General features: G+C 50.1%; 1 protein-coding gene across 1 annotated transcript in view; it reads right to left on the bottom strand.

The window, feature by feature from the left end:
* Positions 1-1376: 1376 nt before the first annotated feature.
* Positions 1377-27601, bottom strand: part of LOC144489502 (semaphorin-7A) — a gene marked incomplete at its 5' end in the record, with an annotated part of 43793 nt that continues 17568 nt past the window's right edge. Inside the window, 6 exons of the mRNA XM_078207368.1 lie at positions 1377-1781; positions 8691-8746; positions 12622-12794; positions 13687-13802; positions 18355-18535; positions 22931-23042. Coding sequence (XP_078063494.1) covers positions 1447-1781; positions 8691-8746; positions 12622-12794; positions 13687-13802; positions 18355-18535; positions 22931-23042 — 973 coding nt within the window. The remainder of the gene's footprint in view (positions 1782-8690; positions 8747-12621; positions 12795-13686; positions 13803-18354; positions 18536-22930; positions 23043-27601) is intronic.

Genomic DNA, 27601 nt, shown 5'->3' with positions numbered 1-27601 from the left:
GGGTTAGATACAGAGTAAAGCTCCCTCTACACTGTCCCCCATCAATAACTCCCAGGACAGGTACAGCACGGGGTTAGATACAGAGTAAAGCTCCCTCTACACTGCCCCCATCAAACACTCCCAGGACAGGTACGGCACGGGGTTAGATGCAGAGTAAAGCTCCCTCTACACTGTCCCCATCAAACACTCTCAGGACAGGTACAGCACGGGGTTAGATACAGAGTAAAGCTCCCTCTACACTGTCCCCCATCAAACACTCCCAGGACAGGTACAGCACGGGGTTAGATACAGAGTAAAGCTCCCTCTACACTGTCCCCATCAAACACTCCCAGGACAGGTACAGCACGGGGTTAGATACAGAGTAAAGCTCCCTCTACACTGTCCCCCATCAAACACTCCCAGGACAGGTACAGCACGGGGTTAGATACAGAGTAAAGCTCCCTCTACACTGTCCCCCATCAAACACTCCCGGGACAGGTACAGCACAGGGTTAGATACAGAGTAAAGCTCCCTCTACACTGTCCCCCATCAAACACTCCCAGGACAGGTACGGCACGGGGTTAGATGCAGAGTAAAGCTCCCTCTACACTGCCCCCATCAAACTCTCCCAGGACAGGTTCAACACGGGGTGAGATACAGAGTAAAGCTCCCTCTACACTGTCCCCATCAAACACTCCCAGGACAGGTACGGCACGGGGTTAGATACAGAGTAAAGCTCCCTCTACACTGTCCCCCCATCAAACACTCCCAGGACAGGTACAGCACGGGGTTAGATACAGAGTAAAGCTCCCTCTACACTGTCCTCCATCAAACACTCCCAGGACAGGTACAGCACGGGGTTAGATACAGAGTAAAGCTCCCTCTACACTGTCCCCCCATCAAACACTCCCAGAACAGGTACAGCACGGGGTTAGATACAGAGTAAAGCTCTATGTACACTGTTGCATGTGTGTTATGCGAAGATGCCAGCTTACTGCCCGGGTATATGGTAGATTTATCATTTGGGACCATTCCGTCCGCTCTGTTCGCACTGCGGCTCCCAATTGAATTCAGAATTGTTTCACCAGGGTCCCTCACCCTTCCCAAAATGTGCTACCACCTGGCAAGCGAAGGCACCACCCTCCACCCCGGTGCCAAGATTCTTATTACCAGAATGGTAGTCAAACAAGAGGAGTGCCTCCGGTTTCCCGTCCTCGGAACAGGGAGCTAACGGCCGGTCACTCTGTGTAGCTGGGCTTCGGGGAGGACTGGGAGACCTGACCAGCGCAACGAGCGGGGGAGACGGCGAGCGATTCACGTCAATAAATGCGTCACCTTTTATGAGAAGGTGCCAGCTTTCTCCCAGCATTCCGGAGTTAGCATTCAGTATAAAAATTCACAAACTCCATGCGAGCCTCAGGACCCCCCCCCCCCCCCCCCGCCGCCTCCCTCCCAAAAAAACTGCCCTCAAATCAGGGCGCAGGCGGCAACAAGGGCAAACAGGACAGCAGTGATCGCCAGCGCTGGCGAGGATCCCCCATTGACCCTGACATTATACACAGCGACCACCTCCTTTAGTCCATCCTCACTGGCCAGGCACTGGAACAGACCCCCACTCATAGGGAGACGTCCAGTGAAGAAGAGTGTGCATGATTCGTCTCTGATGGTGCAGTTAAACTGCTCCTTCTGGTTGTAACTCCATGTGTACACCGCGTGGTAGGACTTCACCGGGCAGGGCAGGTAGAGATAGGTGCCCGAATCCACCGTCAACTCCTGGGACCACCCATCCAGCGTCAGGTCTCCTGAGGAGAAGGGGGGGGGGGGGGGGAAAACGGAGAGTTATTTCGATCCTTTGCAGCACGTTCGATTGCGATTCCCATTCTGCATCCCGCGGCCCTCAAACAGCACTTCACTGGCCGGACAGCGGGACGATCCGGGAGAATTGGCTTGGGAATGTCAGAGGCTTTTTCTAAATGGAGGTCGGTCACCAGTGGAGTGCCCCAGGGATCTGTTCTGGGACCCTTGCTGTTTGTCATTTTCATAAATGACCTGGATGAGGAAGTGGAGGGATGGGTTGCTAAGTTTGCCGACGACACGAAGGTTGGTGGGGTTGTGGATAGTCTGGAGGGATGTCAGAAGTTACAGAGGGACATAGATAGGATGCAAGACTGGGCGGAGAAGTGGCAGATGGACTTCAACCCAGATAAATGCGTAGTGGTCCATTTTGGCAGGTCGAATGGGATGAAGGAGTACAATATAAAGGGAAAGACTCTTAGTACGGTAGAGGATCAGAAGGACCTTGGGGCCCCGCAGGTGGAGGAGGTGGTTAAGAAGGCGTATGGTGTGCTGGCCTTTATCAATCGAGGGATTGAGTTTAGGAGTCCGGGGATAATGATGCAGCTATATAAGACCCTCGTCAGACCCCACTTGGAGTACTGTGCTCAGTTCTGGTCGCCTCATTACAGGAAGGATGTGGAAAAGATTGAAAGGGTGCAGAGGAGATTTACGAGGATGTTGCCTGGATTGAGTGGCATGCCTTATGAGGATAGGCTGAGGGAGCTCGGTCTTTTCTCCTTGGAGAGACATAGGATGAGAGGAGAACCTAATAGAGGTGTATAAGATGTTGAGAGGCATAGATCGGGTGGACTCTCAGAGGCTTTTTCCCAGGGTGGAAATGGCTGCTACGAGAGGACACAGGTTTAAGGTGCTGGGGGGTAGGTACAGGGGAAATGTTAGGGGGAAGTTTTTCACGCAGAGGGTGGTGGGCGAGTGGAATCGGCTGCCGTCAGTGGTGGTGGAGGCGAACTCAATAGGGTCTTTTAAGAGACTTCTGGATGAGTACATGGAGCTTAATAGGATGGAGGGTTATAGGTAGGCCTAAAAGGTAGGGATATGTTCGGCACAACTTGTGGGGCCGAAGGGCCTGTTTTGTGCTGTAGTTTTCTATGTTTCTATGTTACATCCTGTAATGACTTCATACAGGCCATTGAGGTTGGCCAATTGGAGTATGAGCTCCCTGATTCAGGATCCAATTGCTGGGCCAATCATGGAATCTTTGCCTCGTACTTAACCAGGCGTACCAGTTCCTCTGGCACCCCCAAAGATAGAGGGGGGAATTTTACCATTTTGAGCCTAAGTGCCGAATCCGGGCGTCAAATAGACCAGCGCGCCCATATGCGTTTTGCCGGCTCCGGTCCGATCCGTGCTGTGGGCGGGGCTTAGGGCTGGCGGACCGATCGGAGCTCAGAACTGCGCACGCGCAGCTCGAAAAAAATCTGACAGAGCGCGCCCGGGCGTGAAAACAAAAAGCAGAAAGCGGAGAGTTCGGCTCTGTGACGTTCATCCTCTGGTCGCTGGGGGGCGGTGGTGGGAGGGGAGGGGGTGTGACCAATCATCCCTGGGGGGGGGGGGCGGGAGAGAGGGGGTGTGACATATCATCCCCTGGGGGGGCGGGGGAGAGGGGGGTGTTACATCTTATCCTCTGGTGGGGAGGGGGGGTCGGCTGCCAGTCTGTGGCCGATCCCTCCTGCCGGAGTGGACGTGCGGCCATGCCATCCCACAAAACCTTCAGGATGAAGCGATTCCTCGCTAAGAAGATGAAGCCGAACCGGCCGATTCCACAGGGTAAAGGGATACACCATCACTGGTTCACTACCAGCCACAGCCATCTCTCCCGCTCTCTTGCCCCTGCAGGGAAGAGTAATCTGGTCGTGTACCAGTGATGGTGCCAGGAGGGATCGGCTGCAGACTGGCAGCCGACCCACCCGCCCGGCCAGAGGATGATCGGTCACACCCCCTCTCACCACCGCCCCCCACCTCCCCCGGCCAGGGGATGAGACGTCACACCCCCCTCTCCTCCTCCCACCCCCCTCCCGCCCCGACCAGAGGATGATCGGTCACACCCCCTCTCACCACCGCCCCCCCCCCCCCTCCCCCTCGCCAGGTGATGAGACGTCACACCCCCTCTCCTCCTCCCACCCCCCTCCCGCCCTGACCAGAGGATGACCTGGGTCAGGGAGCCGTTGCAGTCTCTGACCCCGCTCTTCGGAGGCTGCAGCCAGCGGCAACTTAAGACTTTTATTCGGCAGGTCGGTTCCAGCGCGGAGGCGGATCGGGATAGAAGACGGTAAAGTGGGATTTGCGGTAGAGTTGGGCGCGCGGTTCATTAAGTCAATTTAAATGCATGCTAATGCATTTAAATCATCGGGCCGCCCGATTCTGGTGCAGGCCGGACCCACGCCCGAATCGGGTGTCGGGAAAGGCGCGATCTGCTCGGATTCGGGTGCAGATCGCGGTAAAGGCCCGACGTCCAACTTTACCGCGATTTCGGGCGCGAAGTTTTGGTAAGATCAGGCCCAGACTGTTAACTACCAGCACTCTGTGCACTGCTGTCAGAGTTTGTAAATAAAGGAATTTTGGTGAAGGAATTCTGCCTCCGACGACTTATTAAAATTTCCCACCCAATGTGCAACATGTTAGGTCACCTGACCTCTCAACTCTGATCCGCTCAATACGGATGTCACCAATCTTAGTTATTGAGTAGACTCAGGTGGGTACAACACGGGGTTAGATACAGAGTAAAGCTCCCTCCACACTGTCCCCATCAAACACTCCCAGGACAGGTACAGCATGGGGTTAGATGCAGAGTAAAGCTCCCTCTACACTGTCCACATCAAACACTCCCAGGACAGGTACAGCAACGGGGTTAGATACAGAGTAAAGCTCCCTCTACACTGTCCCCCATCAAACACTCCCAGGACAGGTACAGCACAGGGTTAGATACAGAGTAAAGCTCCCTCTACACTGTCCCCCCATCAAACACTCCCAGGACAGGTACAGCATGGGGTTAGATACAGAGTAAAGCTCCCTCTACACTGTCCCCCATCAAACACTCCCAGGACAGGTACACCATGGGGTTAGATACAGAGTAAAGCTCCCGCTACACTGTCCCCATCAAACACTCCCAGGACAGGTACAGCATGGGGTTAGATATAGAGTAAAGCTCCCTCTACACAGTCCCCCATCAAACACTCCCAGGACAGGTACAGCACGGGGTTAGATACAGAGTAAAGCTCCCTCTACACTGTCCCCATCAAACACTCCCAGGACAGGTACAGCACGGGGTTAGATACAGAGTAAAACTCCCTCTACACTGTCCCAGTAATGTGCTTTAGCCACAACCTTGCCGTACACCGAGGCGATTTAATCATTTTTGACACCAGCGTATCTTTCGGGTTAGATTGGAAGTATTAGTGCTTCGTTCTGGACAGTTTGTGACCATTTGGAACTGGGTTCAATCAGCCACCTGTTTGTTTCAGCCTGGTATCTTTCAGCCAGCCCCGCCTTGCAGCTAATCTCCGCACTGAATCTCAATCGATCTTCGCGAGTCGTACGGTGCAGAAAAGGCCCATCGAATCCGCGCCGACAATATCTCCAACCAGAGGTGAGCTAATCCCATTTTCCAAGCTCAGTGACCCTGCTGCTCTGAACTTGGTGACCTCCGGGAACGGCTGGACCCCCCTGGGTCTGTGTTGTGGGGAATCTGCACCAGCCGTTTGTGTGTGAGCTCAGAATCACAAGGTCACACTGGGGGATATCAGAGGCAGCTTGTACTCTGCACTCACCACAGCAGGAAGATTCTCTGCTCTGTGGTTGCTTTCGTTCTTTTGAGATCCTTCATTCTAGGCATCAATGGCAAGGGCAAAATTATTACCATCTCTCATTTCTCTTAGTAAGAACCGTACTTGTGAGTCGCTTCCCCTCCCGCCCCGCCCCCAGCCACCCGCCCCCCTGCCCCCCCCGCCCCCTGCCCCCCCGCCCCCCTGCCCCCGCCCCCCTGCCCCCGCCCGCCCCCTGTGGCATAGGTACACCCATCGTGCTGTTATGGAGGGGGTTCTGGAATTTTGACCCAGTGACAGTTGTGATGTTCCTGTACCTTTCCCTGAATTCAATCAGTTCAAAGATGTGCAGGTTTGCTGGATTGGCCATGCTAAATTGCCCCTTAGTGTCCAAAGATGTGCAGGTTAGGTGGATTGGCCATGTTAAATTGCCCCTTAGTGTCCAAAGATGTGCAGGTTAGGGGGATTGGCCATGCTGAATTGCCCCTTAGTGTCCAAAGATGTGCAGGTTAGGGGGATTGGCCATGCTAAATTGCCCCTTAGTGTCCAAAGATGTGCAGGTTAGGGGGATTGGCCATGCTAAGTTGCCCCTTAGTGTCCAAAGATGTGTAGGTTAGGGGGATTGGCCATGCTAAATTGCCCCTTAGTGTCCAAAGATGTGCAGGTTAGGTGGATTGGCCATGCTAAATTGCCCCTTAGTGTCCAAAGATGTGTAGGTTGGGTGGATTGGCCATGCTAAATTGCCCCTTAGTGTCCAAAGATGTGCAGGTTAGGTGGATTGGCCGTGCTAAATTGCCCCTTAGTGTCCAAAGATGTGCTGGTTAGGGTGGATTGGCCGTGCTAAATTGCCCCTTAGTGTCCAAAGATGTGCAGGTTCGGTGGATTGGCCATGCTGAATTTTCCTTTGTGTCCAAAGATGTGCAGGTTAGGTAGATTGGCCATGCTAAATTGCCCCTCAGTGTCAGGGGTACTAGCTAGATTAAATACATCGGGTTATGGAGATAGGGCCTGGAGGGGATTGTGGTCGTTGCAGACCCGATGGGCTGAATGGCCACATTCTGCACTGGAATCTATACTCACGGGCTTAGATGATCTCACTGGGAGGTGAAAAAACAAATTGTGGGAGGTCAGGTGTCAGGAATTCAGCTTCAGTTTGGAGTTGCAGGTTTGGGATGGTTTGTTTTAGAAGGTGCAGCAAACTAAAAAGAAGTGTTTTCCCTCTCTCCCTGTTGGCTTCCTGAAGGGTGAAATGCTGCTGTTGTTGGGGGCCGAACCAGAGTGTCTCCGGAGTTTTGGGGGAAGCTATCTTGTCTTCAAACTGTTCTGAGTCGCAGGAGCATTTAAATGCAGAAGTCAATTAAAGGCCTCAATCCCAGTATCACCTGAGCAGTAGTCTGTGTTGTATTGAACTTGTTTCAAGGGTTGTTTATGGAGGTTGGTTTTGAATTAAGGGTTATGGGGATCAGGCGGGTAAGTGGTACTGATCCACGTCAGATCAGCCATGATCTTATTGAATGGCGGGGCAGGCTCGAGGGGCTAGATGGCCTACTCCTGCTCCTATTTCTTATGTTTTTATGTTCTTATGATTGGGACAGCTTATTCATTAATGGTTATACATTATAGTGGTTGTTTTGCTTCTCGTTTGTAATTGATAAAAGTTCTTGCTAATTTTCTTATTATACATGTTAACTGTATTCTTAATTAAACTGTTTGATAAAAGCTCCCTAGTGGGTCACTTGAATCATACCTGAAGTGAAGCATCTCACGCTTATCCTAGCCAAATTCAAAATGCAAAACTTATGATTCAGGCAGGCTTCATAAAACACTGTGGAGTTTCTAACCGGAACCATAACATGGTGAAGGAACGGCCGATATATTTCCAAGTCGGGATGGTGAGTGGCTCGGAGGGGGAACTTGCAGGCGGTGGGTGTTCCCCATGTGTCTGCTGCCTCCCCCCTTGTCCTTCTAGATGGTAGAGGTGGCGGGTTTGGAAGGTGCTGTTGAAAGAGCCTTGGTGAGTCGCTGCGGTGCATCTTGTAGATGGTTCACACGGCTGCGTCGGGGGTGGAAGGAGTGAGTGTTTGTGGTTAGCGTGTCGATCGAGCGGGGCTGCTTTGTCCTGGATGGTGTCGAGCTTCTCGAGTGTTGTTGGGAGCCACACTCATCCAGGTAAGTGGAGATTGTTGTTGGAGCCGCACTCATCCAGGCAAGTGGAGATTGTTGTTGGAGCCGCACTCATCCAGGCAAGTGTCATATGAAGAATGGTTGAGGATTCTGGGTCTGTATTTGTTGGAGTTTAGAAGGATGAGGGGGGATCTTATTGAAACTTACAGGATACTGCGAGGCCTGGATAGAGTGGACGTGGAGAGGATGTTTCCACTAGTAGGAAAAACTAGAACCAGAGGCACAACCTCAGGCTAAAGGGACGATCCTTTAAAACAGAGATGAGGAGGAATTTCTTCAGCCAGAGAGTGGTGAATCTGTGGAACTCTTTGCCACAGAAGGCTGTGGAGGCCAGGTCATTGAGTGTCTTTAAGACAGAGATAGATAGGTTCTTGATTAATAAGGGGATCAGGGGTTATGGGGAAAAGGCAGGAGAATGGGGATGATTGAATGGCGGAGCAGACTCGATGGGCCGAGTGGCCTAATTCTGCTCCTGTGTCTTATGGTCTTAAGTGGAGAGTATTCCATCACACTCCTGACTTGTGCCTTGTAGATGGCGGACAGGCTCTGGGGAGTCGGGAGGTGAGTTACTCTCTGCAGCTAATCAGAGCTGGAGCAGCAGCGAGGGGAAAACAATCAACTTGGGGCTTAGTGAGGGAGAGAATCAGCCAGGACGTCTCTCAGAATACAGTCCAACCATAAAGACAGATTCCGACTTGGTTGCGATGCCCTTGACAGTTGAATAGCTGTGGAACCCCATCACCTACTGGAAACATAAATGGCCTGGGGGGGGGGGATGGGGGAAGAGAGTCCCTGTGGCGCTCTGCGGCCAGCTGAAGGTGTGGCAAGTGGGGGAGTAAGGGCCCGCTGTTGGCACTGGGCCCATGTTAAGTTGCCCGGGTCGGCGTCTATGAAGGAGGTGGGGGTTACCTGCTCCGTCGAAGCAAAGGGAGACATTGAGCTCTTCGACGCTCTGGAGGGGTACACTGCAATGAAAGCAAACAACAGTAAATAGATGTCATAACCGACTCAGAGAGTCAGAGAGGTTTACAGCATGGAAACAGGCCCTTCGGCCCAACTTGTCCATGCCACCCTTTTTTTTTAAACCCCTCAGCTAATCCCAATTGCCCATATCCCTCTATACCCATCTTACTCATGTAACTGTCTAAACGCTTTATAAAAGATAAAATTGTACCCGCCTCTACTACTACCTCTGGCAGCTCGTTCCACAGTAAGAAGTTTAACAACACCAGGTTAAAGTCCAACAGGTTTATTTGGTAGCAAAAGCCACAGCTCGTTCCAGACACTCACCACCCGCTGTGTGAAACAATTGCCCTTTTGGTATATCTTTTGTATCTCTCCCCTCTCACCTTAAACCTATGCCCTCTAGTTTTAGACTCCCCTACCTTTGGGAAAAGATATTGACTATCTAGCTGATCTATGCCCCTCATTATTTTATAGACCTCTATAAGATCACCCCTCAGCCTCCTACGCTCCAGAGAAAAAAGTCCCAGTCTATCCAGCCTCTCCTTATACCTCAATCCATCAAGTCCCAGTAGCATCCTAGTAAATCTTTTCTTCACTCTTTCTAGTTTAATAATATCCTTTCTATAATAGGGTGACCAGAACTGTACACAGTATTCCAAATGTGGCCTCACCAATGTCTTGTATAACTTCAATAAGACATCGCAACTCCTGTATTCAATGTTCTGACCAATGAAACCAAGCATGCCGAATGCCTTCTTCACCACTCTGTCCACTTGTGACTCCACTTTCAAGGAGCTATGAACCTGTACCCCGAGATCTCTTTGTTCTGTAATCTCCCCAGCGCCCTACGAATAACTGAGTAAATCCTGCCCTGGTTCAATCGACCAAACTACATCACCACGCATTTATCTAAATTAAACTGCATCTGCCATTCGTCAGCCCACTGGCCCAACTGATCAAGATCCCATTGCAATCTTAGATGACCTTCTTCACTGTCCACTATGCCACCAATTTTGGTGTCATCTGCAAACCTACTAACCATGCCTCCTATATTCTCATCCAAATCATGAATATAAATGACAAATAACAGTGGGCCCAGCACTGATCCTTGAGGCACACCGCTGGTCACAGGCCTCCAGTTTGAAAAACAACCCTCTACAACCACCCTCTGGCTTCTGTCATCAAGCCAATTTTGTATCCATTTAGCTACCTCACCCTGGATCCCGTGATCAGAAACAATCACCAGATTTCAGCGAGGTTAATGCTTGTTACACTACCAGAATGTCATGCTTCTGTTGTGATGTTGATGAAAGGAAAAAGTACATTGCGCGGCCCCTTTTAAAAGCTGTTTTTGTTTCTCTGCTTGGAAGTTTAAAACGCAACGTACACCCAGAGTCCAGGCTCAAACATTCGTATCCAAAAATCAAGCAGTGGTCTCAGCAAGGTAACCTGTTTGTGTCCGAGTTTAGCCCAATCGATTTAAAGCAGGCACTCAGCTACCAAGAACCTATAAGATTTGAATTTGATGGTGTAGACAAAATCAGACCAATCTTATTGAAGGAAAAGTGATAGGTCATCACTGGTATAAAAGAGGGTGCAAGGGGGGAGAACAGGAGATAGCAACTGCCACCCACGTCTGGAGAGGGAGAGAGCAGCTTTCCACCCTGCCAGATATCTTTTAAGAGAACGCACCATCTAACCAGTGAGAGGTACCAAATCAGAAAGAACTTGCAGAGAAATCAACTGAGAAACTCCAGAAGATTCTGAAAGACACAAAACCTGGTTGTATGTTTTTCTTGAGAGTTCTGTTATTACTTTTTTCGGTTAAGGAATAAATATTGTTTTTATTTGAACAGCATTCCATCAGAATCTTATTTTATTCGGTGTGTTACTTGTTTGGTTAAAGTTCTCTGTTACTTAGAACATAGAACAGTACAGCACAGAACAGGCCCTTCGGCCCACGATGTTGTGCCGAGCTTTATCTGAAACCAAGGTCAAGCTATCCCACTCCCTATCATCCTGGTGTGCTCCATGTGCCTATCCAATAACCGCTTAAATGTTCCTAAAGTGTCTGACTCCACTATCACTGCAGGCAGCCCATTCCACACCCCAACCACTCTCTGCGTAAAGAACCTACCTCTGATATCCTTCCTGTATCTCCCACCACAAATTTACTTGTATTTATTTGAACAGCATTGCAGCAGAATCTTATTTGATTCGGTGTGTTACTTGTTTGCTTAAAGTTCCCAGTTAGTTAAATAACTAAATTTAAGAGTTCATTTTAAATTGTGGGGTATTTCTGTTAGTTACCCACTAAACATTCCTGAAGGACATTTCACACCTTCCCACACACTTTTAACAGATTACGAGGTGAGGGATTCCTCGTTGGGGGATTCGGAGTCGTGTACAAAAAGGGGAACAACCTCTGCATCGTAACACTTCTTTTTGCGTGTTCACTGAGGGAAGGCTAACTCTCTCATTGAAGGCACCCAGTGCCAGCATTTACTGCCCATCCTTGATTGCCCCTTGAGAAAGTGGTGGTGAGTCAACGCCGGCGAGAGGTGGCGCGTTGTTCACGAGCGGCGGGATTCTCCAGTCCTGCCGTGTCAATGGGAATTCCCACTGATGTCACCCAATGCTGGCGGCTAACTACCCCCCTGCCCTGCCCCGCCCCCTGCCCCCCTGCCCTGCCCCCCTGCCCTGCCCCCCTGCCCCGCCCCTGCCCCCTGCCCCGCCCCGCCCCTGCCCCCTGCCCCGCCCCTGCCCCCTGCCCCGCCCCCTGCCCCGCCCCCTGCCCCGCCCCCTGCCCCACCCCTGCCCCGCCCCTGCCCCGCCCCCCTGCCCCGCCCCTGCCCCGCCCCCGCCCCGCCCCCTGCCCCCGCCCCCTGCCCCCGCCCCCGCCCCCGCCCCCTGCCCCCGCCCTGCCCCGTCCCATCCCCCGTGCCCTGTCCCGTCTCGCCCCGCCCGTCCCATGGGGGCTCACTGCCGGCAAGACTGGAGAATCCCACTGTGTGAACGGCCAGAGAATTCCCAGCCCTTGCTTTTCTGATCCTTTTATTATCCATCCCTGGGACATGGGCGTCGCTGGCTGGGCCCAGCATTTATTGCCCATCCCGAGTTGCCCTTGGAGGGGGCAGTTGAGAGTCAACCACATTGCTGTGGCTCTGGAGTCACATGTAGGCCAGACCGGGGTAAGGACGGCAGATTTCCTTCCCTAAAGGGAACCCGATGGGTTTTTCCCACAATGGGTCATCAGTAGATTCTTAATTCCAGATATTTTTTTATTGAATTCAAATTCCACCATCTGCCGTGGCGGGATTCGAACCCGGGTCCCCCAGAACATTCGCTGAGTTTCTGGATTAATAGTCTGGCGATAAACCACTAGGCCATCGCCTCCCCCGGGGTTGATGAGGCAGTAGTACTAAGAATAGTCCCCTTTGGTTGATTGGATGGACAGACGGAACCAGAAACGGAACAGCACAATGGTTAGCACTGCTGCCTCACAGCGCCAGGGACCCGGGTTCGATTCCTGGCTTGGGTCACTGTCTGTGCGGAGTCTGCACGTTCTCCCCGTGTCTGCGTGGGTTTCCTCCGGGTGCTCCGGTTTCCTCCCACAGTCTGAGAGACGTGCTGGTTAGGGTGGATTGGCCGTGCTAAATTCTCCCTCTATGTACCCGAACAGGAGTGTGGCGACTAGGGGATTTTCACAGTAACTTCATTGCAGTGTTAATGTAAGCCGACTTGTGACTAATAAATACAGACAGTGGACCCTGAACAACTGTGGGAGACACGGACAGGGGGATGATGACCAGAGTTGTCAAATGAGCCTGGTTAAAAGTAGTCTACAATATGCAGCCAGTATATCGAGGCCTACCTGTTGTTACCGCTCACAGCTTCAGAGACGGGCACACATCTCCCAGTGCCTTGATCCCATCCGCAGTACGGGTCCCTGGCAGCGACACACTGCTGGCAGCTGCTCCCGTAGCCCTCGCAGTTCGCCAGGGGCAGTCGGACGGTCTCCAGTGGGGTCCCGACAAACAGGTAGCCCTGAAAGGGAGAGGGGGGGGGGGGTGTCAGAGAGTTAGGGCCATACAAGGTGACGGGTGGCACATTCTGTAACCGGAACATTTGCAAAGCAGCAATGAAAGGCAGGACAAACGCAGGGAGTACGAGGTCTCTGTGTGAGGCTACATGGTCACATCCTTATCTCAAAGCAGCCACAGAGGTTTACAGCATGGAAACAGGCCCTTCGGCCCAACTTGTCCAACGCCAAGTTAAACAAAGTTTCCCAGCCCTGCCCCCTCCCCCTGGCCCACTGACAATCTCCAATCCCGTGCTGGGTGTGTGTACCACCCCCGTCTGGTCCTGGGCCACGTGCAACAAGGAGGTCAGATGCTCGATTCCCATTCCGTGTGGAGTCACTGGGCGGGATTTTCCAGCCGCGCTCACCTCAAAACCGGAAAATCCCACCCGAGTTCAACGGACCTTTGCGTGATCCGTGCCCCGCCCCCCCCCCCCCCCCCCCACGATTCCCGTGGCCGGATGGGACAGGAAAATCCCCCACCATAGAGTTTTACAGCACAGAAATAGGCCCTTCGGCCCATCGCGTCCGTGCCGGCCATCGAGTACCTATCTATCCCAATCCCAATTTCCCAGCACTTGGTCCGTAGCCTTGTACGCTGTGGCGTTTCAAGCGCTCATCTAAATGTTGTAAGGGTTCCCGCCTCGACCAGCCCTTCAGGCAGCGGGTCCCAGATTCCCTCCACCCTCTGGGTGAAAAGGTTTGCCCTCAAATCCCCCCTAAATCTCCTGCCCCGACCTCAAATCTACGCCCCAGTTATTGACCCCTCTGTTAACGGGACACGTTCTTTCCTCTCCACAATATCCATGCCACCTCACCCAGAGCGGAATCAGAGGGAGCTTCTAATCTGAGTATTACCATGCTGGAGTCCAGAGTCATGGAGGAGATGGGAGCTTCATTCTTAAAGGGGCTGAGCTCAGAAATAATGAAGATCTTCCCGTTGCTGTGCAGAACTTTATGGATGTTGCCGTTCCCTTTAAGTGGAAATGAAGAAACAGTTACCACCCTTGATCATAAAGCAGTTGTGTATGTAGGTTGTTCTTCCCCGTGTTCTTGCGGGTCTGTCCTGATGAGTGCTGGGTGAAAAACTTTGACAGCATGTGTCTTTTTTCAGCATTGCTCAAACATTAATTATTTTAAACATTAAGTGGCACAGCGGGTTAGCACTGCTGCCTCACAGCGCCAGGGACCCGGGTTCTATTCCCGGCTCGGGTCACTGTCTGTGCGGAGTTTGCACATTCTCCCCGTGTCTGCGTGGGTTTCCTCCGGGTGCTCCGGTTTCCTCCCACACACAAAAGATGTGCAGGTTATGTGGATTGGGCATGCTAAATTGCCCCTTGGTGTCCAAAGATGTGCAGGTTAGGTGGATTGGCCATGCTAAATTGCCCCTTAGTGTCCAAAGATGTGCAGGTTAGGTGGATTGGCTATGCTAAATTGCCCCTTGGTGTCCAAAGATGTGCAGGTTATGTGGATTGGCCATGCTAAATTGCCCCTTAGTGTCCAAAGATGTGCAGGTTAGGTGGATTGGCCATGCTAAATTGCCCCTTAGTGTCCAAAGATGTGGTTAGGTGGATTGGCCATGCTAAATTGCCCCTTGGTGTCCAAAGATGTGCAGGTTATGTGGATTGGCCATGCTAAATTGCCCCTTAGTGTCCAAAGATGTGCAGGTTAGGTGGATTGGCCATGCTAAATTGCCCCTTGGTGTCCAAAGATGTGCAGGTTATGTGGATTGGCCGTGCTAAATTGCCCCTTAGTGTCCAAAGATGTGCAGGTTAGGTGGATTGGCCATGCTAAATTGACCCTTAGTATCCAAAGATGTGCAGGTTAGGGAGATTGGCCACGCTAAATTGCCCCTTAGTGTCCAAAGATGTGCAGGTTAGGTGGATTGGCCATGCTAAATTGTCCCTTAGTGTTTAAAGATGTGCAGGTTAGGTGGATTGGCCACGCTAAATTGCCCCTTAGTGTCCAAAGATGTGCAGGTTAGGTGGATTGGCCATGCTAAATTGCCCCTTAGTATCCAAAGATGTGCAGGTTAGGTGGATTGGCCGTGCTAAATTGCCCCTTAGTGTCCAAAGATGTGCAGGTTAGGGAGATTGGCCATGCTAAATTGCCCCTTAGTGTCCAAAGATGTGCAGGTTAGGTGGATTGGCCATGCTAAATTGCCCCTTCGTGTTTAAAGATGTGCAGGTTAGGTGGATTGGCCATGCTAAATTGCCCCTTCGTGTTTAAAGATGTGCAGGTTAGGTGGATTGGCCATGCTAAATTGCCCCTTCGTGTTTAAAGATGTGCAGGTTAGGTGGATTGGCCATGCTAAATTGCCCCTTCGTGTTTAAAGATGTGCAGGTTAGGTGGATTGGCCATGCTAAATTGCCCCTTCGTGTTTAAAGATGTGCAGGTTAGGTGGATTGGCCATGCTAAATTGCCCCTTCGTGTTTAAAGATGTGTAGGTTAGGGAGATTGGCCATGCTAAATTGCCCCTTAGTGTCCAAAGATGTGCAGGTTAGGTGGATTGGCCATGCTAAATTGCCCCTTCGTGTTTAAAGATGTGCAGGTTAGGTGGATTGGCCATGCTAAATTGCCCCTTCGTGTTTAAAATGTGCGGGTTAGGTGGATTGGCCATGCTAAATTGCCCCTTCGTGTTTAAAGATGTGCAGGTTAGGTGGATTGGCCATGCTAAATTGCCCCTTCGTGTTTAAAGATGTGCAGGTTAGGTGGATTGGCCATGCTAAATTGCCCCTTCGTGTTTAAAGATGTGCAGGTTAGGTGGATTGGCCATGCTAAATTGCCCCTTAGTGTCCAAAGATGTGCAGGTTAGGTGGATTGGCCATGCTAAATTGCCCCTTCGTGTTTAAAGATGTGCAGGTTAGGTGGATTGGCCATGCTAAATTGCCCCTTCGTGTTTAAAGATGTGCAGGTTAGTTGGATTGGCCATGCTAAATGCACGAGAGTTACGGGGATAGGGGTGAAAGGGAGGGCCTGGATGGGATGCTATTTCAGAGAGTCAGCGCAGCCTCCATGAGCTGGATGGCACTCTCGGGGACTCTATGGTTCGTTGGTCTCCTAAGTGCTGCTGCGATTCTGTGCAACAATTCTGACCCCCCCCCCCCCCCCCCCGAGATACCCACCCAACCAAAGAAAAGGTATATCCCTCCCGCCTCCCCCTCCAACCGAGAGCCTCTGATCCTGTCGAGATGAAAAATACAGAAATTACAGCCGACTCCCAGCGTGGGCAGGTCAGTCGGCTTGTTTTACCCAGCCTGCCTTCAGTGTTATGAAGCGGGAGGTTGCTATGACACCGAACCACTTATAGAGGAGTACCTCACCTCGATAATCTGTTAAAAGTGTGCGAAAAGTAGTACTATCGGCACTTCAGCACCTTTAAATGGTTCAATCAAAGTAACTACTCTAAGGTCAACAAGTAACTATTTATCTAACTAACAGTGAACAGGTTAACTAAACTATTAACAAACCGAATAAAACATGTTTCTAATGGAATGCTGTTTAGATAAATACATTTCCCACTTATTAACCAAAATGACAGAATTTGAGTCACTCTCTAAATTATAACCAGGTTTGGTGTCTTCTGGAATATTCTGTCTCCTTTGCTACCTTCACTATTGAGATGAGGCTTTCTTTTAAGACATAAATGAGGCCATGAAAGCCAACAGTTCTCACTCTCTCCATAAGACCATAAGACATAGGAGCAGAATGAGGCCACTCGGCCCATCGAGTCTGCTCCGCCATTCAATCATGGCTGATATTTTTCTCATCCCCGTTCTCCTGCCTTTTCCCCATAACCCCTGATCCCCTTATTAATCAAGAACCGATCTATCTCTGTCTTAAAGACACTCAATGACCCGGCCTCCACAGCCTTCTGCGGCAAAGAGTTCCACAGATTCACCACTCTCTGGCTGAAGAAATTCCTCCTCATCTCTGTTTCAAAGGATCGTCCCTTTAGCCTGAGGTTGTGCCCTCTGGTTCTAGCTTTTCCTACTAGTGGAAACATCCTCTCCACGTCCACTCTATCCAGGCCTCGCAGTATCCTGTAAGTTTCAATCAGATCCCCCCTCATCCTTCTAAACTCCAACGAATACAGACCCGAGTCCCCAACCGTTCCTCATACGACATTTGCCTAGATGAGTGCGGCTCCCAACAACACTCGAGAAGCTCGACACCATCCAGGACAAAGCAGCCCCGCTCGATCGACACGCTAGCCACAAACATCCACTCCCTCCAACGAGTACAGACCCAGAGTCCTCAACCGTTCCTCATACGACAAGCTCTTCATTCCAGGGATCATTCTTGTGAACCTCCATAGAAACCATAGAAACCCTACAGTGCAGAAGGAAGCCATTTGGCCCATCGAGTCTGCACTGACCACAATCCCACCCAGGCCCTACCCCCACATATTTACCCACTAATCCCGCTAACCTACGCATCTCAGGACTCTAAGGGGCAATTTTTAACCTGGCCAATCAACCTAACCCGCACATCTTTGGACTGTGGGAGGAAACCGGAGCACCCGGAGGAAACCCACGCAGACACGAGGAGAATGTGCAAACTCCACACAGACAGTGACCCGAGCCGGGAATCGAACCCGGGACCCTGGAGCTGTGAAGCAGCAGTGCTAACCACTGTGCTACTGTGCCGCCTCCTCTGGACCCTTTCCAAGGCCGGCACATCCTTCCTTAGATACGGGGCCCAAAACTGCTCACTGGGGTCTGACCAGAGCCTTATGCAGCCTCAGAAGTCCATCCCTGCTCTTGTATTCTAGCCCTCTCGATATGAATGCTAACATTGCGTTTGCCTTCCGAACTGCCGACTGAACCTGCACATTAACCTGAAGAGAATCTTGAACAAGGACTCCCAAGTCCCTTGGTGTTTCTGATTTCCTAAGCATTTTCCCATTTAGAAAATAGTCTGTGCCTCCATTCCTCCTTCCAAAGTGCATAACCTCACACTTTTCCACATTGTATTCCATCTGCCACTTCTTTGCCCACTCTCCTAACCTGTCCAAGTCCTTCTGCAGCCCCCTCTGCTTCCTCAATACTACCTGTCCCTCTATATGTCTTTGTATCATCTGCAAATTTAGTAACAGCTCTCTCGGAGCTGAACTCAGCAGGTTGCTTTTCTGTTTTTATTTGTCCCACTGCCTGTTCTTTTATACCTGTGGTGACAGATCCACAATACGATTGGTTCTCAGGTTACCAAAACGTCCATTTCAAATCTAATAGGTTGCTGGTAGCCTGATTCAAATTCGATTGGCTAAATTTTTTAAAAAAAAATCAAAAGCCTATTGCCAAGGCGACCCTGCTGTTTGGCCTTTGAGACAATGTTTCACTCTGTGTACCATATGCGCCTGCAATTTTAAAACAAAACTTTCTAAGCACAAGAAAAACATGGCCTTTTAAAAGGACCATGCAATGCTTTTTTCCAATTTTTTTTGTCATATTACAGACACCAAATTCAAACATTCTACTCAACCCCGGCAACACCAGTTTATCCGCCGCTTCTCGCTTCACGTACCCATGCCCACGAACAAGACCTGGTAGAATTTCTGGTTGGCACCCTTGACACTGTCAGCAGTGACCCTGGTATAGTTGCCTTGCTTGATGTAGTAGAGCGGGGATTGGTTGATGGATTCCTCAATCTCCGGGTAGCTCCGAATCGCCGCCAGGACATTTTTGGGAATATTGCCGGTGGTGCACTGTCGAGAACAACAAACAGGTGTGCAAATAAAAATCTCCCTCCAGAAGAGGCTTCAAACAGGCCGATTTAGTCAAACATTTTTACACTGGTTAATCCATCCTGTCCAACGGCGTGCCGGGGACCCAGAATGGCAGCCTTAAACTCTGCGAGACGGGCAAAGAGATCGGATATGGGGCGGTGTCCAGAGAGGAGTGACTTTCCCACACGAAGCGCTGGCTGTGCGATGTGTGCCAATAATTCGGAACCAAGGGAAATATAACAATGCTTTCTGACAACCATCCCAAGCTGTTTGACTCTGTGATTTCCGTTATTCTATATATAATCCCCCTCTGAATCCCTCGATTAGATTCCAGTCTGTAACTCACTCCCGGGTATCTGTTATTCTATATATAAACCCCCTCCGAATCCCTCGATTAGATTCCAGTCTGTTACTCACTCCCGGGTATCTGTTATTCTATATATAAACCATCCCAAACCCCTTGATTAGATTCCAGTCTGTAACTCACTTCCGGGTATCTGTTATTCTATATATAAACCACCCTGAACCCCTCGATTAGATTCCAGTCTGTAACTCACTCCCAGGTATCTGTTATTCTATATATAAACCACCCCGATTAGATTCCAGTCTGCAACTCACTCCCGGGTATCTGTTATTCTATATATAAACCACCCCGAACCCCTCGATTAGATTCCAGTCTGTAACTCACTCCCGGGTATCTGTTATTCTATATATAAACCACCCCGAACCCCTCGATTAGATTCCAGTCTGTAACTCACTCCCGGGAGTCTGTTATTCTATATATAAACCACCCCGAACCCCTCGATTAGATTCCAGTCTGTTACTCACTCCCGGGTATCTGTTATTCTATATATAAACCATCCCAAACCCCTCGATTAGATTCCAGTCTGTAACTCACTCCCGGGTATCTGTTATTCTATATATAAACCACCCCGAACCCCTCGATTAGATTCCAGTCTGTAACTCACTCCCGGGTATCTGTTATTCTGTATATAAACCACCCCGAATCCCTCGATTAGATTCCAGTCTGTAACTCACTCCCGGGTATCTGTTATTCTATATATAAACCACCCCGAACCCTCGATTAGATTCCAGTCTGTAACTCACTCCCGGGTATCTGTTATTCTATATATAAACCACCCCGAACCCCTCGATTAGATTCCAGTCTGTAACTCACTCCCGGGAGTCTGTTATTCTATATATAAACCACCCCGAACCCCTCGATTAGATTCCAGTCTGTAACTCACTCCCGGGTATCTGTTATTCTGTATATAAACCACCCCGAACCCCTCGATTAGATTCCAGTCTGTAACTCACTCCCGGGTATCTGTTATTCTATATATAAACCACCCGAACCCCTCGATTAGATTCCAGTCTGTAACTCACTCCCGGGTATCTGTTATTCTATATATAAACCACCCCGAACCCCTCGATTAGATTCCAGTCTGTAACTCACTCCCGGGTATCTGTTATTCTATATATAAACCACCCGAACCCCTCGATTAGATTCCAGTCTGTAACTCACTCCCGGGTATCTGTTATTCTATATATAAACCACCCTGATCACCCTCAAGGTGAGGAGGATGTGTGGAGTGAGGAGGATGTGTGGAGATCGAGGGTGTGGGCGGAGGGTGGAGGTTGTGCGGGGTTCGGAGGATGGGAGGTCAGAGATTGGTGTGGGGTGTGAGAGGTCCAGGGGTGTGAGCCCGAGGGAGATCAGGGATCTGAGTGGTGGGTGAGGCGGGGGGAGTGGGGGGGGGGGGGGGGGGGAGGTGGGTAGTTAGAGGTCGGTGTCTCACCTCAGGCCAGTGGATTGAGCTGGGGTTCACGTAGGGGATGAATGTCCTTGAGCTGGGGTGTGGGGGTGAGGGTTTGGGTCAGGGTGGGGGAACGGGGGAAGGGGAGGGTTGAGAAGATGCAGGGGAAGTCCCTGGGCGCCGGTCTGGGCGTCCACAACAGTTCATTCCTCTAACTCTTTCTGGCTAACTATTGGCATAACGCTGGCCGAACCATCTGAGGTTCGGGACTTCAATGGTTCTCAGCGCAGAGCAATTGTCCAGAGTTAATGTGGGGCAGCACAGTGGGTTAGCACTGCTGCCTCACAGCGCCAGGGACCCAGGTTCGATTCCCGGCTCGGGTCACTGTCTGTGTGGAGTCTGCACATTCTCCCCGTGTCTGCGTGGGTTTCCTGAAAGACGTGCTGGTTACAGGAACAAGCGCCGGAGTGTGGCAACTAGGGGAATTTCACAGTAACTTCATTGCAGTGTTAATGTCAGCCTCACTCGTGACTAATAAAGAACAAAGAACAATACAGCACAGGAACAGGCCCTTCGGCCCTCCAAGCCTGCGCTGATCATGTGTTCCTAACTAGACCATCCGTTTGTCTCCCTCTATTCCCAGTCTGTTCATGTGGCTATCTAGATAAGTCTTAAATGATCCTAGCGTGTTTGCCTCAACCACCTTGCTTGGTAGCGCATTCCAGGCCCCCACCACCCTCTGTGTAAAATACGTCCCCCGCATATCTGTATTGAACCTTGCTCCCCTTACCTTGAACCCGTGACCCCTTGTGTTTGTCATTTCTGACCTGGGAAAAAGCTTCCCACTGTTCACCCTATCTATGCCCTTCATAATTTTATACACCTCTATTAGGTCGCCCCTCAACCTCCGTCTTTCCAGGGAGAACAACCCCAGTTTACCCAATCTCTCCTCATAGCGAATACCCTTCATACCAGGCAACATCCTGGTAAACCTTCTCTGCACTCTCTCTAACGCCTCCACGTCCTTCTGGTAGTGTGGGGACCAGTGGGGGCGGCACGGCAGCACAGTGGTTAGCACTGCTGCTTCACAGCTCCAGGGACCTGGGTTCGATTCCCGGCTCGGGTCACTGTCTGTGTGGAGTTTGCACATTCTCCTCGTGTCTGCGTGGGTTTCCTCCGGGTGCTCCGGTTTCCTCCCACAGTCCAAAGATGTGCAGGTTAGGTTGATTGGCCATGCCAAAATTGCCCTTAGTGTCCTGGGATGCGTCGACTAGAGGGATTAGTGGGTAAATACGTAGGGATATGGGGTTAAGGCCTGGGTGGGATTGTAGTCGGTGCAGACTCGATGGGCCGAATGGCCTCTTTCTGTGCTGTAGGGTTTCTAAGATTTCTAAGAACTGGACACAGTATTCCAAATGTGGCCTAACCAACGTTCTATACAACTGCAACATCATCTGCCAACTTTTATACTCTATGCCCCGTCCAATAAAGGCAAGCATGCCATATGCCTTCTTCACCACCTTTTCCACCTGTGCTGCCACCTTTAAGGATCTATGAACTTGCACACCCGGATCCCTCTGTCGTTCTATACTCCTGATGGTTCTGCCATTTATTGTACAGCTCCCCCCTGCATTAGATCTACCAAAATGCATCATAGAACATAGAACATTACAGCACAGTACAGGCCCTTCGGCCCTCGATGTTCCGCCGGCCAGTGGTACCAATCTAAAGCCCCTCTAATCTACACTATTCCAATATCATCCATATGTTTATCCAATAACCACTTGAATGCTCTCAACACTTCGCATTTATCTGGATTAAATTCCATCTGCCATTTCTCCGCCCAATGTTCCAGCCTATCGATATCCTGCTGTATTCTCTGATAAATAAACTCTAATAAATAAACTTTACGTTAGCACTTATCATAGAAATCATAGAAACCCTACAGTGCAGAAGGAGGCCATTCGGCCCATCGAGTCTGCACCGACCACAAACCCACCCAGGCCCTACCCCCATACCCCCACATATTTACCCGCTAATCCCTCTAACCTACACATCCCAGGACTCTAAGGGGCAATTTTTAACCTGGCCAATCAACCTAACCCGCACATCTTTGGGCTGTGGGAGGAAACCGGAGCACCCGGAGGAAACCCACGCAGACACGGGGAGAATGTGCAAACTCCACACAGACAGTGACCCGAGCCGGGAATCGAACCCGGGACCCTGGAGCTGTGAAGCAGCAGTGCTAACCCACTGCGCTACCGTGCCGCCCACTTCTGGGCAATCACCCTTTCAGAGGAGACCTCCGAGAGGGTTTCATTCCCCAGCGCATCTGTGGAGTGAGCCCCAACTCCGACCCCGGGGTGGTTTGGAGGTTACGGCCCACCGGTGTGCGCCGATGGGCTCTCGGCAGCTGAAGCTCACACAATGTGCTGTGTCCCGCAGGTGCCACTGTTTTGTGACGAGAAACGGGGACCTCAACCGCTTTCTGGCTCCCCCTTCCTCCTTTCCCCCCCCCCCCCCCCCCCCCCGAGGCACCCAAAGAACACCCCCTCGCGAGGCAAGCCACAGGAGGGGTCTGACCAGACTCTGTTTCATGCCACACCCCTTGCCTTACCTTTCCCGGCTTCAGATTAGCTGGAAGGCTGCCAGTGAAACCTTTCAGCTTGGGGGTTTTGAACACGGCGTCGATGTGCGTTTGCCGATAGGCACAGATTGCAGTAAAGTTCCTGCAGGAAACAGCAAGGAGGTCAGCACGGTGGTCTCACATTGAACTGAATCATTACTGTCACGTATTGTCATGTATTATATACATAGAACATAGAACAGCACAGCACAGAACAGGCCCTTCGGCCCACGATGTTGTGCCGAGCTTTATCTGAAACCAAGATCAAGCTATCCCACTCCCTATCATCCTGGTGCGCTCCATGTGCCTATCCAATAACCGCTTAAATGTTCCTAAAGTGTCTGACTCCACTATCACTGCAGGCAGTCCATTCCACACCCCAACCACTCTCTGCGTAAAGAACCTACCTCTGATATCCTTCCTATATCTCCCACCACGAACCCTATAGTTAAGCCCCCTTGTAATAGCTCCATCCACCCGAGGAAATAGTCTTTGAACGTTCACTCTATCTAAGCCCTTCATCATTTTATAAACCTCTATTAAGTCTCCCCTCAGCCTCCTCCGCTCCAGAGAGAACAGCCCTAGCTCCCTCAACCTTTCCTCATAAGACCTACCTTCCAAGAAACAATACTTTTCACTGCGTCCCAATACATGTGACAATAATAAATCAAATCTATGTTCTCTATGAACAGCATGCTTTGTCTGTATAGCGCGCAAGAAACAATACTTTTCACTGTATATTTACTTATTAGTGTAACAAGTTGGCTTACATTAACACTGCAATGAAGTTACTGTGAAAATCCCCTAGTTGCCACACTCCTGTTCGGGTTACACTGAGGGAGAATTTAGTACGGCCAATGCACCCTGACCCGCACGTCTTTCGGACTGTGGGAGGAAACCGGAGCTCCCGGAGGAAACCCACGCAGACACGGGGAGAACCAGGCAGCATCCTGGTAAATCTCCTCTGCACTCTTTCCAGCGCTTCCACATCCTTCTTATAGTGAGGTGACCAGAACTGCGCACAATATTCCAAATGTGGTCTCACCAAGGTCCTGTACAGTTGCAGCATAACCCCACGGCTCTTAAACTCCAACCCCCTGTTCATAAAAGCTAACACACTATAGGCCTTCTTCACAGCTCTATCCACTTGAGCTATACATCCACTATACATCCATAAAATGCATGGGTTTGAAATCGATTTGGATAGTTTGACTTACCTCAGTTTGAACAATGTAAAATTTAAAAAATTCTGTCTGTGTTCAACATTGTCAAACCAATATTAATTTATCATAGTTGAGGATTATGTAGCCATTATGGCATGGCCACACAGCGGGTTAGCACTGCCCCCTCACAGCGCCAGGGACCCGGGTTCGATTCCCGGCTCGGGCCACTGTATGTGTGGAGTCTGCACATTCTCCCCGTGTCTGCGTGGGTTTCCTCCGGGAGCTCCGGTTTCTTCCCACAGTCTGAAAGACGTGCCGGTTAGGGTGCATTGGCCGTGCTAAATTCTCCCTCAGTGTAACCCGAACAGGAGTGTGGCGACTAGGGGATTTTCACAGTAACTTCATTGCAGTGTTAATGTAAGCCAACTTGTTACACTAATAAGTAAATATACAGTGAAAAGTATTGTTTCTTGCGCGCTGTACGGACAAAGATAGAGCAGGGGCAGGAATGGATGCTGCAGGTCCCGGGGTTCAAATGTTTTAGTCGAAGTAGGGAAGGAGGTAGAAGAGGGGGAGGGGTAGCATTATTGGTCAGAGATTGTATCACAGTGTCAGAGAGGAGGTTTGATGAGGACTTATCTGTTGAGGTAGTATGGGCGGAGATTAGAAATAGGAGAGGAGAGGTCACCCTGTTGGGAGTCTTTTATAGACCTCCTAAAAGTTCTAGAGAGGTTGAGGAAAGGATTGCGGAGTCAATCCTGCTTAGGAGTGAAAGTAATAGGGCAATTGTTATGGGGGATTTTAACTTGACTAATATTGACTGGAATTGTTATAGCTCTAGCTCGTTAGAGGGGTCAGTTTTTGTTCAAAGCGTGCAGGAAGGTTTTTTGACTCAGTATGTAGACAGGCCAACTAGAGGTGAGGCTATATTGGATCTGGTGCTGGGAAATGAGCCAGACCAGGTGCTAGACTTGGAAGTTGGTGTGCATTTTGGTGATAGTGACCACAATTCGGTTACGTTCACCTTAGTGATGGAAAGGGATAGGCATGAACCTCGGGCCAGTGGTTTTAGCTGGGGGAAGGGTAATTATGAGGCTATTAGGAGAGAATTAGGAAACATAGGTTGGACTAGGAGATTACAGGGACTGGGAACGTCCGACATGTGGAGTTTTTTCAAGGAGCAGCTACTGCGAGTCTGTGATAGGTATGTCCCTGTCAGGCAAGGAGGAATTGGTAGGGCTAGGGAACCGTGGTGCACCAAAAAAGTTTCTTTGTTGGTTAAAAAGAAAAAGGAGGCTTATGTTCGGATGAGACGTGAGCACTCGGGTAGTGCACTAGAAAGCTTTAGATTGGCTAAGAGGGAGTTGAAGAGCGAGCTTAGAAGGGCTAAAAGGGGACATGAGAAGACTTTGGCGGATAGGGTTAAAGAGAATCCTAAGGCGTTCTATAGGTATGTCAAGAACAGAAGGTTGGTTAGGGCAAGTTTAGGGCCAGTTATAGATGGCAGAGGGAAGTTATGTGTGGAACCGGAGGAGATTGGTGAAGCATTGAACCAATATTTCTCTTCGGTGTTCACGCAAGGGGACATGAATATAGCTGAGGAGGACACTGGGTTGCAAGGGAGTAGAATAGACAGTATTACAGTTGATAAGGAGGATGTGCAGGATATTCTGGAGGGTCTGAAAATAGATAAATCCCCTGGTCCGGATGGGATTTATCCAAGGATTCTCTGGGAGGCAAGAGAAGTGATTGCAGAGCCTCTGGCTCTGATCTTCAGGTCGTCGTTGGCCTCTGGTATAGTACCAGAAGATTGGAGGTTAGCGAATGTTGTCCCATTGTTTAAGAAGGGGAACAGAGACTTCCCCGGGAATTATAGACCGGTGAGTCTCACTTCTGTTGTCGGCAAGATGTTGGAAAAAATTATAAGGGATAGGATTTATAGTTATTTGGAGAGTAATGAATTGATAGGTGATAGTCAGCATGGTTTTGTGGCAGGTAGGTCGTGCCTTACTAACCTTATTGAGTTTTTTGAGAAAGTGACCAAGGAGGTGGATGGGGGCAAGGCAGTGGACGTGGTATATATGGATTTTAGTAAGGCGTTTGATAAGGTTCACCATGGTAGGCTTCTGCAGAAAATGCAGATGTATGGGATTGGGGGTGATCTAGGAAATTGGATCAGGAATTGGCTAGCGGATAGGAAACAGAGGGTGGTGGTTGATAGTAAATATTCATCATGGAGTGCGGTTACAAGTGGTGTACCTCAGGGATCTGTTTTGGGGCCACTGCTGTTTGTAATATTTATTAATGATCTGGATGAGGGTATAGTTGGGTGGATTAGCAAATTTGCTGATGACACCAAAGTCGGTGGTGTGGTAGACAGTGAGGAAGGGTGTCGTAGTTTGCAGGAAGACTTAGACAGGTTGCAAAGTTGGGCCGAGAGGTGGCGGATGGAGTTTAATGCGGAGAAGTGTGAGGTAATTCACTTTGGTAGGAATAACAGATGTGTTGAGTATAGGGCTAACGGGAGGACTTTGAATAGTGTGGAGGAGCAGAGGGATCTAGGTGTATGTGTGCATAGATCCCTGAAAGTTGGGAATCAAGTAGATAAGGTTGTTAAGAAGGCATATGGTGTCTTGGCGTTTATTGGTAGGGGGATTGAATTTAGGAGTCGTAGCGTTATGTTGCAACTGTACACAACTCTGGTGCGGCCGCACTTGGAGTACTGTGTGCAGTTCTGGTCCCCACATTACAGGAAGGATGTGGAGGCTTTGGAGAGGGTGCAGAGGAGGTTTACCAGGATGTTGCCTGGTATGGAGGGGAGATCCTATGAGGAGAGGCTGAGGGATTTGGGATTGTTTTCGCTGGAAAGGCGGCGGCTAAGAGGGGATCTTATTGAAACATATAAGATGATTAGAGGTTTAGATAGGGTGGATAGTGATAGCCTTTTTCCTCTGATGGAGAAATCCAGCACGAGGGGGCATGGCTTTAAATTGAGGGGGGGTAGTTATAGAACCGATGTCAGGGGTAGGTTCTTTACCCAGAGGGTGGTGAGGGATTGGAATGCCCTGCCAGCATCAGTAGTAAATGCGCCTAGTTTGGGGGCGTTTAAGAGATCCGTAGATAGGTTCATGGACGAAAAGAAATTGGTTTAGGTTGGAGGGTCACAGTTTTTTTTTTTTTAACTGGTCGGTGCAACATCGTGGGCCGAAGGGCCTGTTCTGCGCTGTAATGTTCTATGTTCTATGTTCTATGTTCTAAAGCATACCGTTCATAGAGTACATAGATTTGATTTATTATTGTCACATGTATCGGGATGCAGTGAAAAGTATTGTTTCTTGCGCGCTATACTGACAAAGCATACTGTTCATAGAATACATAGGTTTGATTTATTAGTGTCACGTCTATTGGGATACAGTGAAAAGTATTGTTTCTTGCGCGCTATACAGACAAAGCATACCGTTCATAGAGAAGGAAAGGAGAGGGTGCAGAATGTAGTGTT

This window comes from Mustelus asterias, unplaced genomic scaffold (assembly GCF_964213995.1).
Source record: "Mustelus asterias unplaced genomic scaffold, sMusAst1.hap1.1 HAP1_SCAFFOLD_2251, whole genome shotgun sequence".
NCBI lineage: Eukaryota > Metazoa > Chordata > Chondrichthyes > Carcharhiniformes > Triakidae > Mustelus > Mustelus asterias.
This window is presented reverse-complemented; position numbering and strand designations above follow the sequence as displayed.